This window comes from Malus domestica, chromosome 03, assembly GCF_042453785.1.
Source record: "Malus domestica chromosome 03, GDT2T_hap1".
NCBI classification, from domain to species: Eukaryota; Viridiplantae; Streptophyta; class Magnoliopsida; order Rosales; family Rosaceae; genus Malus; species Malus domestica.
Window position 1 is genome coordinate 661550 of NC_091663.1, and position 13151 is coordinate 674700.

The following is a 13151-nucleotide window of genomic DNA, read 5'->3' on the forward strand; positions in this document are numbered from 1 at the left end:
AGCACATGACACCCATAGATGCAAAGTTCCGTAAATGAAAGAGGCAGTCCCTCCTTTGGAATGGATGCTAGCTTTGGACAATCCCAGAGTTCCAAAGATTCAAGGGAGGTTAGGAATTGAAAGCCCTTGCTGCTCAGTTTCTTCAGATTCTGGAAGCCACGAATTGAGAGTTGTTTGAGATAAAATCTGAACTTTGGGCCAGAGAGAAAGTCGGCCCAAACCCAAGGCCCAGAGGAAAACTTAGGAGGCAGGAAAGAGGCTTTCGGCTGGGCACAAGTTACAAAGGCCACCTGCTTACCTGCTCAAAGACCACAGGGGGTAGGCTATTCAGTCACTACACAGCCCAATAAAGTACTTTATTGGTGGCATTCATGTAAAAAAGCTAGTGAGTCATCACCAAACCGCATTCGGGCACCGCTATTGCTACAGGAACCCAAGCTGAAGTCGTCTATAAAAGGAGGAAGAGAAGACAGAATTAAGGACACTCAAACAAACAAACAAAAGCCAAAACTCTGCTCAAGCCAGATTTGCCTTCAACGAAGCTGTAGTCAGCACAAGCCTTCATCCCATTCGGGATAAACCTTCCCAAACCCCTGTAATAGCTCTGCTACCTTGTTCATGGTGGTATCGATTCATTTTGTATCCTCTTCTCCCCCGTCAACCCCTCTAAAAGCTTTCAGACCTCTGACAGAGCCACAAAGATAGATTTTGTAAGAAGTTCAGCCTTGGCCGATAAGGTTCAAACTTACCCGACTATCTTTGCTCTGTCTTTGTCTTTTCTTTCTTTTAAAAGCACAATAACATGTTATATATTCCCAGTTATATACAAGTTATTTCTAGCAAAGTCATAATGAAAATGAGTCTTCAGCACTTGAATCCGATCTGAATCGCGTCAGAGTTCAAATCAGATCTAAGTCTTAAGCCCGCGGGCATGTAATTTAAAGATCAGTTTAAAAGTCCTTGGCCTCAAGGCATAAAAAAGAACTCTATGTGGACTCAACCCATCCACGACAATCCTTGATAAGCGAGAAGTCCGAAGTTACTTGGGGCGCAAGTAATCAATCTATTTCTCCGTTTTGTTGCTATTATATCTTGATTCGTAGAAAAGGCTTAAGCATGGAGTGAATTCTGATAGAAAGCCTCAAGGCCTACACCTAAGGCCCCACGAAGGCATCTATTTAGCTTCATTTCATGTTGCGGTCTAGTTGGTCCGAGTATAAGGATTAACTCTGATGGGAAGCCTCAAGGCCTATACCTAAGGCCCTACAAAGGCACTCATTTGGGTTCGTCCTACCTCTTGGATTCAGATAATCAAAGGTATAATAGTGATAAGACTCTGGCAACCATAAAAGACCAAATATGATACATCCAAGCGCTGGTTTAGTTTGACAGGAAGCCTCAATGCCTATACCTAAGGCCCCACAAAGGCACCTGTTATATCTAACTTGGTTTCTCGGGCGTATACATATTCAATCAAAGCTTAACACCCATTCAACATCTGCCATACTGAAGATGGCAGTGGCACGCCTGAGCACGACAAAGTTAATCTTGATTGTGAGCCTTAAGGCCTACACCTAAGGCCCCACAAAGGCACCCTTTCAAATTAACTCTGTCCTTCTCTTTCAGAACTGCCCGACGAGCCTTGCCCGAAGTGTGTCTTGCCCGACCAAGATCTGCCCGACAAAGGCTTGCCCGAGCGAGCCCGAGAAGAAAGCAGAAGTACGACAGATACCCTCAACCGACGCCATTCTCCCAGGGGAGCTGTGTGCTCGTCCGCCAGGAGATTCCTGCGACGAACATAGTTTTGGCACGCCCGGTGGGATCCTCTGATCTGAAGATAAAGATAAACATGCCAGAAGATTTACAGAATACATTGTTTCAAATGCTACAGAGACTGAATGAAGCCTCCCTAGGCTCTAGAAATGAGACAGGTTTGGCTCCTCCCAAAGGAGAAAGACACAGGACTACCCAACCAGATGAGGTAGTCATAGTCAACCCTGTGTTGCCCTTTTCTGAAGCCCCGGTAAACATGCTCAACATGACCTGGGCAGAGAAAGGAAAAGGGAAAATTATAAGGGAAGAAGAAGAAGGGAAACTAGCCAAACGACCTACGGAAGGGATAGGCAAACCATCCGAGTACCCAAAGGCTGCCATAATCAAAGGGCTGGTTATGTGTAGTAAATGCCAGTGTGAATGTGAACTCGAGATTCCCCCAGCTGGAGTCCTTATTGATCACGAGTTAATTAAAAGAGAAGCCCGCGAAAGGCTTAAGCAGGCAACAAGAAAAAATACTTCCCGAAGCGTTTTTCAACGTTTAGGAGGTGATTCCCAACCCAAGGCGTTGTCAGAAGTATTTCGAAACTATGAAGTTTCTGACGAGGCAGAGGACATGGAAGCCAAACTCCAAAGAAGTACAGAGCAGCTTCAAAATGGCCAAAAGGGGAAGGAAGTCAGAAGAACTGATGGGATAGCTAATCCTGTTAAGAAAGCAACTCCTGCATATCGTGGGCGGAAATGGTATGTAGTTGGAAAAGATGGGCAGCCCACCAGACCAATGGGAGCATCCATGGTCAGAAGGGTTCAAAGGCAGCACAAAGCCTACATGAATTCCCTGATGACCCCCATCACCTCTGAAGCCTCAAAAAATCAAAAGCCAGAGAGGGCAACATCTGGAAGTAGTAGTCAGCTTCGTTGGCGAAGTAAGAAGGAAGTAGAAAGGGCCAACGGCAAGACGGAGGGTATGGGGAATCATGTGCCACAAAGCCAACATCCTGGCAAGTATAGGATCTTAAGAAGGGCTCAGGAAGATCTGACTATGATGCCAACACCTGGTTGGAGGCCAGGGCCCACCCATGAGGAAACTGTTGCATCTGAAAGGAGACCAACCTTTCTGCCTTTGGATCCGTTTGGTGAAGTTCCAAAGCAAGCGCTGTACGGAGACATAATCAACCACAACAGGAAGGGATACCAGAGCCCTTACTACCAGCCGATGCAATGGCCTGGTTAGACGAGTTCATGGATCACGTTGGGAGCAAGAAGGAGGACTTGCTCGAACCCAGCAACTTCCACATCAACATGACGTATGTATTATCCGCCATGTTTGGCGCCAGGCCTGACCAGCCCGCTACCATGGAAGGTGATTATTTAACAACTGAGCCGATAATGGCTCACGTCAATGTGGAGGTAGTTACAGAGGAAGACTCAGGCAAGGTTGAATCCTCAAAAGTACCTAAAGGTGGTCCCCTACGGATTTACACAGATAAAATGGTGTTCAGCCGCCCAAGTATTTCGTTGGCCAACCACCTGAAGCCTATATACGTTTCAGCTCATCTGGAAGGTGTACCTTTCAAAAGAATTTTGATTGATGGAGGAGCGGCTGTTAACATATTGCCAGCCAAGCAGATGAAGAGGATGGGGAGAAGCACTGAAGATCTTATTCCCACAAACCTTACAGTCTCGAGCTTTTCAGGTGCCATCACCAGGACTCATGGGATATTACCTTTGGAGGTAGATCTGGGGTCCAAGAAAATAATGTTGGCGTTCTTTGTAGTAGACTGCACTTCCACTTACGGGGCCCTACTTGGAAGAGATTGGATTCATCAAAGTTTAGCCATACCTTCTACTCTTCATCAACAAGTGGCTGTATACCACGAGGCAAGTACTGAAGGATCAAGCTTTTGGGAGTTGGTAGAGGCCGAATCACGGCCGTTCCTCCCCTCAGCTAATGTTGCAGAAGCAAATTTCTACAATCCCAACGTGGGAATTTTGAAATGTTTAGGAGCTGATGAGAACGACCGCCCTACCAAGGTGACGGCCCGAAAGCTTCTAGAACAAGGGATGCTCCTTACCAAGGAGGAGTGGGAGAGACCCTGTCTTATACCAAACTCTCTATACCATCAATGATCGAACAAAAGAAGAAAGATCAGGTCATGGCAGTCAGATCCCTGATTAAAAGACTGTTGGTGTATGGAAAGGGAAGAAGACAGGAAGAAAAGCTCTTGGATAAAGAAGAGCAGGAGTGGCAGGGGAAAGTTTCTACCAGCCAGCAGGAAAATGAGGAAGAATCTTGCACAGAGGAGTTAGATAAGGCCATTCAAATGGCCGAATGCGTCTACGATATAGACGAGCCAGACGGTCTGCCCGAGAACCCGGAGTTAGTTGAATTTTTGTGTGCAGAACCTGATAAGCCACCTTCAGAAGTCCAGGATCCATTGGAAGTTATTGATCTAGGCACAGAAGAGGATCCGAGACCAATTCAAATCAGCGGTTTATTAAGGATTGAGGATAGGGCCAAGATTATCTCTCTTTTGCAAGAATTCAAAGATTGTTTTGCTTGGCATTACACCGAGATGCCAGGATTAGACCCAGCCTTGGTGGAACATAGAATGCCCATCAAGGAAGGATATAAACCTGTCAAGCAGGCACCACGAAGGATGTCAAAGGAGATAGAAGAAAAAGTCAAAGAAGAAATTGAAAGGCTGGTGAAAGCTGGCTTTATTAGACCAGCCAAATATGTAGAGTGGCTAGCCAACATTGTACCCGTTTTAAAAGCTATAACAAAAGCAGTACGGTGTTGTGTTGATTATAGGAATATTAATAGCGCCACACCAAAGGATGAATATCCCATGCCCATGGCTGACTTATCCATAGATGCTGTAGCAAAGCATAAAGTTTTATCGTTTATGGATGGAAATGCCGGTTACAATTAAATAAAGATGGCGCCAGAGGATATTCATAAGACAGCTTTTAGATGTCCTGGTCATGTGGGGGCATATGAATATCTGGTCATGCCATTCGGGCTCAAAAATGCAGGCGCCACGTATCAAAGGGCAATGAATGCCATTTTTCATGATTTAATTGGCCAAAGCATGGAGGTGTATATCGATGACATTGTGGTGAAATCTAAGACAGAAGAGCAGCATCTCGTGGACCTCAAGCAAGCATTGATGAGGATACGGATCCACAAGTTGAAGATGAATCCAAAGAAATGCGCTTTTGGAGTAAGAGCGGGCAATTTTTTGGGATTCTTGGTGCATCAGAGAGGTGTGGAGGTGGACAAAAATAAGTCTCGGGCAATATTAGAGTCACTTCCACCTACCAACAAAGTACAGCTTCAGAGATTGCTAGGTAAAATCAAATTCTTAAGAAGATTCATTGCCAATTTGGCGGGCAAAATCCAGCCACTAACTCCGCTACTGAGATTGAAGGATAGGGAGAATTTTGAGTGGGGGCCAACCCACCAGCAGGCATTTGATAGCATCAAGGCTTACTTAACTTCCCCACCAGTGCTGGTGCCACCTCAAAGGGGAAAGCCATTGAAACTATATATTTCTGCATCGGAAAGATCAATTGGGAGTCTACTAGCCCAGAATAATGAAGGAGGAAAAGAGCAGGCTGTTTATTACCTCAGCAGAATTCTGACCGAGGTAGAAACAAGATATTCTCCGGTGGAAAAACTGTGTTTGGCTCTATATTTTACTGCCAGCAAGCTAAGGCATTACATGCTACCTTGTCATGTGCACATTATCGCCAAAACAGATGTGATAAAGTATATGTTGTCAAGACCTATGCTAGCAGGGAGGATTGGGAAGTGGATTCTAGCATTATCAGAATTCAGTTTTCAGTACATACCCCAGAGGGCAGTCAAAGGCCAGGCAATTGCTGACTTCCTGACCGAACATCAGGAGTCTCAAAGCGAGGAAATCAATATCCCGGGAAGTTTAGAAGTTGCTAATGTATGGATCCCACCAAGAAGTGATGTTTCGGGCAAAGAAGATTGGATCCAGCAAGAGATAAGGAGAGTAGCAGGTCTTTGGATTACACCTTGGAAGCTATATTGCGATGGATCCTACACTCAGAAGGCAGCAGGAGCTGGAATTGTGATTATAAACCCTCAAGGGGTTTATCATTACTATTCCTTCCTACTTGATTATCAAGAAAATACCAATAATCGGGCGGAGTATGAGGCATTGATTATCGGCCTGGAAATCCTGATGGACTTGGGGGCAACTGAAGTAGAGATCTTTGGTGATTCAGAGTTAGTGATAAATCAACTAAATGGCGAGTTCAAATGCAGACATATCACTATGGCAGGGTACTATATGGCAGCAACACAACTGCTGAGTTTGTGGGAGTCTGAGATATCAGTCAATCACATTCCTAGGGGATCTAACTTGGCAGCCAATGAAATGGCGCAACTAGCTTCAGGAGTGCCAATGCAAGAAAGGAAGTATGGTGTTGATATTGAGATCCAAACAAGAAACCTTCCCTCTATCTTAGATCGGAGGTTCAGTCTGGATGTAATGGTTCTAGAGACCGAGGTGGAAGATTGGAGGACACCTATTACTCAGTATCTGAAAGATCCTTCTTCACCCACAAGTAAGAAGAACAGGCAGCAAGCAACTAAGTATGTCTTGTGGACAAAAAATCTGTTGAGAAAGACCCCATATGGGTTGCTATTAAAATGCTTAGGCCTAGAGGAATCCATGAGAGTAATGGCCGAAGTACATGAGGGAATATGTGGAGCACATCAAGCGGGAACAAAGATGAGATGGCTACTCAGAAGGTATGGTTATTTCTGGCCCGACATGGAAAAAGATTGTAAGTCCTATGCCCGCGGATGTGAAGAATGTCAGAGACATGGACCTCTCCAGCACGTACCATCAGTACCTCTCAATCCAGTGGTCAAGCCTTGGCCGTTCCGAGGATGGGCAATGGACTTCATCGGGCAGATTTATCCGGCCTCTAGTAAGGGACATACTTTCATAATTGTGGCAACGGATTACTTCACCAAATGGGTAGAAGCATCGGCAGTAAAATCCATAACTTCAACCGTGGTCAAGAATTTTATTGAGACCAAGATCCTGCACAGGTATGGGGTGCCTGAAACTATAGTAACGGATCGTGGGCCATCTTTTATTTCAAAGGAGGTTGAAGAGTTTGCAAGCAAGTACAAAATAAAGATGATCCAATCCAGTCCATACTACCCTCAGTCAAATGGGCAAGCAGAGGCTAGCAACAAGATCTTGGTCAACATTATTAAAAGGATGGTGATTGATAGTCCAGAAAGGTGGCATGAGATGCTAGGGAACACGTTGTGGGCATACCGGACTTCTAAAAGAGCGGGGACAGGCACGACTCCTTATGCCTTGACTTTCGGGCAAGATGCAGTGCTTCCTATGGAAATCAACGTCAGTTCCGTAAGAATTCAAAACCAATTTGGGTTGCATAGTGCAGAATATATCGAAGCCATGTGTCAAGGTATTGAAGATCTGGATGCAGCCCGAATTGAAGCCTTGAACCAGATTCAAGAAGGAAAGATTGCTGTTGCCCGAGCTTATAACAAAAGGGTGAAGTTAAAGTCTTTCAAGGAAGGAGATTTAGCGTGGAAAGCGGTCTTCCCGCTAGGCGCTCAGCTGCGTGGCTTCGGGAAATGGAGCCCGACATGGGAAGGTCCTTTTATTATTAGTCGGGTTTTGAACAAAGGAGGATATTATCTAGCAAACCTCGAAGGCAATGAGCAGAAACACCCTATTAATGCAAAATTCTTGAAGAAATATTGTCCTACATTATGGGATGTTAGGGATTGCTATATCGAAGAGGGAGCAGAGTGAGACGGACCTTAGAAATTCACATACGGTATTTTGTTCATCCAAACATTTAAAGAAGGCAGAGATGCAGAAAGAGATAAAAATACTTATTTCATGTCGACAAATTGATGAGATTACAAGATACCAAATCTTATGTATTACATTTGATCCTCTCTAAAAGTGTTGATGTCTTCAACTGGTTTCCCGCTATCTTCTTGGTTGAAACCCAATCAGGTGATCGGGTTGTGCGGCCAACACGAGCTTGGTAGAGGACCCTCCCACAAGATCTTCACCATGTATGATGATGAAGCCCGACTTATCACCACAAGTTGTGGGAAGATCAGTCATCAAGAGGAGACCGCCTGACCAAGGGTGTTGGAGGTAGAGGGGTGATCGACCAAAGGTGTTGGAGGTAGCAATCATCAGGTAAAAACTTTCTTTTTTCTCACGAAAGGGGAGTTTCAGGAAACTCCACTCAAAACCTGAGGAACCCATTTCTCAGTGGGGAGACGGAAGGATTCAAGGTGGATGAAGGGTGAAGACCAAAATGAAGAAGAGGTGATGATTTGAAAAGGGTTTCCAAAGCCAGAATTTATAGAGAACCAGAAGGCAGTTTAAAGGTCGCAAGAAGCTCAAAGGGCACGCATGTTGTTATTCATTTAATGTTGCCGCTTGGGATCCCAACCTTAACATCAATTGAAGGGGGCACTGTTTGGGATAAAATCTGAACTTTGGGCCAGAGAGAAAGTCGGCCCAAACCCAAGGCCCAGAGGAAAACTTAGGAGGCAGGAAAGAGGCTTTCGGCTGGGCACAAGTTACAAAGGCCACCTGCTTACCTGCTCAAAGACCACAGGGGGTAGGCTATTCAGTCACTACACACCCCAATAAAGTACTTTATTGGTGGCATTCATGTAAAAAAGCTAGTGAGTCATCACCAAACCGCATTCGGGCACCGCTATTGCTACAGGAACCCAAGCTGAAGTTGTCTATAAAATGAGGAAGAGAAGACAGAGTTAAGGACACTCAAACAAACAAACAAAAGCCAAAACTCTGCTCAAGCCAGATTTGCCTTCAACGAAGCTGTAGTCAGCACAAGCCTTCATCCCATTCGGGATAAACCTTCCCAAACCCCTGTAATAGCTCTGCTACCTTGTTCATGGTGGTATCGATTCATTTTGTATCCTCTTCTCCCCCGTCAACCCCTCTAAAAGCTTTCAGACCTCTGACAGAGCCACAAAGATAGATTTTGTAAGAAGTTCAGCCTTGGCCGATAAGGTTCAAACTTACCCGACTATCTTTGCTCTGTCTTTGTCTTTTCTTTCTTTTAAAAGCACAATAACATGTTATATATTCCCAGTTATATACAAGTTATTTCTAGCAAAGTCATAATGAAAATGAGTCTTCAGCACTTGAATCCGATCTGAATCGCGTCAGAGTTCAAATCAGATCTAAGTCTTAAGCCCGCGGGCATGTAATTTAAAGATCAGTTTAAAAGTCCTTGGCCTCAAGGCATAAAAAAGAACTCTATGTGGACTCAACCCATCCACGACAATCCTTGATAAGCGAGAAGTCCGAAGTTACTTGGGGCGCAAGTAATCAATCTATTTCTCCGTTTTGTTGCTATTATATCTTGATTAGTAGAAAAGGCTTAAGCATGGAGTGAATTCTGATAGAAAGCCTCAAGGCCTACACCTAAGGCCCTACGAAGACATCTATTTAGCTTCATTTCATGTTGCGGTCTAGTTGGTCCGAGTATAAGGATTAACTCTGATGGGAAGCCTCAAGGCCTATACCTAAGGCCCTACAAAGGCACTCATTTGGGTTCGTCCTACCTCTTGGATTCAGATAATCAAAGGTATAATAGTGATAAGACTCTGGCAACCATAAAAGACCAAATATGATACATCCAAGAGCTGGTTTAGTTTGACAGGAAGCCTCAAGGCCTATACCTAAGGCCCCACAAAGGCACCTGTTATATCTAACTTGGTTTCTCGGGCGTATACATATTCAATCAAAGCTTAACACCCATTCAACATCTGCCATACTGAAGATGGCAGTGGCACGCCTGAGCACGACAAAGTTAATCTTGATTGTGAGCCTTAAGGCCTACACCTAAGGCCCCACAAAGGCACCCTTTCAAATTAACTCTGTCATTCTCTTTCAGAACTGCCCGACGAGCCTTGCCCAAAGTGTGTCTTGCCCGACCAAGATCTGCCCGACAAAGGCTTGCCCGAGCGAGCCCGAGAAGAAAGCAGAAGTACGACAGATACCCTCAACCGACGCCATTCTCCCAGGGGAGCTGTGTGCTCGTCCACCAGGAGATTCCTGCGACGAACAAGAGTTCAATGAGAGATTTGGGGAGCAACGTCTCCATCTAGACCATGTCCGGTGGAAACGATATCATATTCGGGTATTCACCACCGATCCACAAGTATCTAAGAGAGATGAGTCTGTGTAACCCCCACTCTAACTCCCACAATGACTTACAACTCTTGACCTCCCAAATCATATGTGATGTTAGGTTGGCGGGAAAGGAGCAAGTCAAACCTTCATGGTAGTCGATAATCAATTTCTCAAGAGAGTTGAAATTGTGCATGTCTTCGGGCAAGGCCTCCAATTTGTCACAATCGGTGATCCGGATCTCTCTCAGGTTGGAGCCCATTCTCTCCCCACTCAGTCTCGGTAAGGATTTCAGATTTTGGCACCTCTGTATCCTAAAATATTCGAGACAGTAATTAGTGTTGTTGCAGAACAACCCGTCCGGTGCGATTAACTCCAGTTGTTCACAATCATTTATGTCAAGTTCTCTAAGTGCCCTGACAAGCTGGTCACTCAATGATAACGACGTCAGAGATTGACATCCCTCGATATACAAGTACTCAAGACAATTGTGAGAAGATGACGACCAAGAACCAATAGCCTCGTTTACTACTAGTGACTCTTAAACTTCTGCCATCTCTTATCTGTATTCTTCTGAGATTTTGGGGAATATGGGATTTTGCAAAATATATCAACGAGTGGCACTCTGTAATCTCTATGTCTTTAAGAGAAGGTGGCAAACCAACATCTGGAAAAGAAACTAGACTGTATGCGAAGCTTTTGAAGAGACGACAACTGATTTACCCTTTTGGTAGCTTCAAAAGATTTTTGCACTTCTTTAACTTCAAAAATTCAAGCTTACACCCTAATATTTGCAATTGCAACAACTCCTCCGCTTCTTTTCCTAGTTCTTCAACTAGGGGAGAGTTGTCTTCAATCTCCAAATGGCCAAGAAAAATCAACTGCTACAATAATATTGCCTCATTCTTCAATGAAGACGTCAGCTCCTCACATCCATTAATCTTCAAATCTCTGACCATGTTTAATCCCTTTCTGCACAATTCTCCTGTTTGTAGAGACGTCAGCTCTGAAATATTTGAAAGGTACAAGGACTCTAATAACTCAAACTCAACCTTAGCAGCTGTACGCACCACCCTTTTACAACCGTCAATGTTTAACTGACGAAGTTGTTTGTAATTGGCAATTGAAACCAATAATTCTTCACATTTAACAATTTCAAGCGATGCCAGCGAATCAAGGTTTTCTGGCAGCTTACCCTCCAGTGTAGAACATTTTCTGACTAAGAGTGTTTTCAGGCAGGGGAAAACACTACCTCCGTGATCCGTTTGAAATGGAAGCCATACCTTCCAATGTTGCATATCCACAAACTCAAGAGTCTCTAATAGCTGAAAAGGAAAGGAACACTCTCCATAAAACTCAGCACCAACACTTTCCATTGCATTCATTCCTCTAATATAAAGTTTTTTTAGATGAGGCAATTTTCCGAGAGGTGGCAGAGATAGACAATTGTTACATTCCTCTAAGCGCACGAGCACCATATTAGAGACAATAGAACTCCAACCCATGATGAAAATTCTTTTCCGGCATAACTCTTGATAGTGAGCTCCTTGAGCTTTGTATGAGGTTGTAACATGTCAAGCACAACGTATTCTGTTTCTCTTGTGTCGCTTGAATAAGACCATTCTAGCACCAACGAATCAAGCCTCTCCTTGCAGTTTAAGTTGGCCCTCTGAGCATCCTCGACATCAGTCACATTCTCCAATCTTTAGATGCACAATGTTCCTCGGAGATGCCTTAGGAACTCCAGCTCTCTTATCCCTGATCGATCACCACCACCACCACCACTCACCACAAACTTAGTCAATGACTGGAGATTCACCAATCGACCTAGTTGTGGAAGTGATGAGTCCATATTTTACCATATATTTTACCCTAATCTTAGTTATAATGTATTGGTTATTTTGGTAGAATTTTGATACTTTGTTATATATTTCTAATGTAGGACATTCGACTTCCTCTGGAGCAAAACATGATAAAATGGACGAATTTTGGAGTGATTCAAATTGGAGGACGTTTGTGTGTCTCTTGCCATCTTTGTATCAAAGTTTCAGATTTTTCAACCAAGCCGTTTGACTGTGGCGATGAAATAAAGACCCAGCGTGCAACTTTCTCGAATTGACGTTTCTGGATGTTTTGGGTATTTTGGAGGTCAATGTGGCATATTTTGAGAAAGATTCCTTCTGAGGATTTGTAGGGGACGTCTTCAGATTTTAAAAGAGATCTTTTGGGACCAAATCGGAGTTGATTTGGTCGGTCAAAAGACTAATTTTCTGAGAACTCCGAATTCTAGTTCAAATAGGAAACCTTTTATTTTCTGTTTTATCATTTAATTATGTTTCCTAGTTTTATTCTAAGACCTTTTAGGGTTTTATTTTGTAATAGTATAAATAAGGTTGTTTAGCTATTAGGGTAAAAAACGCAACATTGGGGGAGAAAACGCACGCACACTTTAGAGAGTTTTTGGATTCAAGTTTATTTTCAAGGTGTTTTCTATCCTTATTTTTAATAATATTTCGTTGTATGATTGTTAGTAACTAATTTTCGTTTGATAGGGTGAAGCCTTGAGCCTTAGCATGAATATGTAGTCTTTATTCAATTGCTTATGATATTATGCATGTATACTTTGAATTATTAATCATTGTGCTTGAACTGTCTCTATGTCTTAATGCTTAGCTACCATTAGGATGTTTAGATAAGTAATCGGATGCAATTCGGTCGGAATATCACCGGAGGATTGAGTATTGCTTCTTGTGGTTAATAATTGTAATTTCACCTAAGGCGAATATCACGCTCTTAGGGGTTGCATGGTTTTTCAAAAGGTTTTCATAAAACATAATGAGTCTTGCATGTTCATATTTGATCTGAATATCACAGACGGATTGCATGTTAGATATACGTTCTTGCTTGAATATCACGAGGAGAATATGCATAAGGAAAACCTAACCTTCAAAGTTGCATGTGTAATTCATAAGTAATTGGTAAAACTACATAGGATTGTTAAGGGGACGGCGGAACCCTAGGTTTTTAACTTTATTTTCAAAACTATTTTCTTTAGTTTTTCTTTGTTAACTTCTTTAATTGTTTTATTTTAAAATTCGTTTTTATTATTTCAAATTCCAAAATCAACCTTTTAGAAATTTTGTTCTAAATAATTAGCTAAGG

General features: G+C 43.3%; 2 protein-coding genes and 1 pseudogene across 2 annotated transcripts in view; 2 read left to right on the top strand and 1 right to left on the bottom strand.

The window, feature by feature from the left end:
- The window catches only part of LOC103407549 (putative disease resistance RPP13-like protein 1), a 45509-nt pseudogene that overhangs the window by 24852 nt on the left and 7506 nt on the right, over nucleotides 1-13151 (bottom strand).
- The window catches only part of LOC114823837 (uncharacterized), a 54404-nt gene that overhangs the window by 13331 nt on the left and 27922 nt on the right, over nucleotides 1-13151 (top strand). The gene's annotated exons all lie outside the window — the stretch shown is intronic.
- LOC139194356 (uncharacterized) lies at nucleotides 186-3153 on the top strand. The gene is made up of 2 exons (XM_070818695.1): nucleotides 186-737; nucleotides 1627-3153. The coding sequence occupies exon 2, from the start codon at nucleotides 1850-1852 to the stop codon at nucleotides 3005-3007; it is 1158 nt and encodes a 385-aa protein (XP_070674796.1). The 5' UTR covers nucleotides 186-737; nucleotides 1627-1849; the 3' UTR covers nucleotides 3008-3153.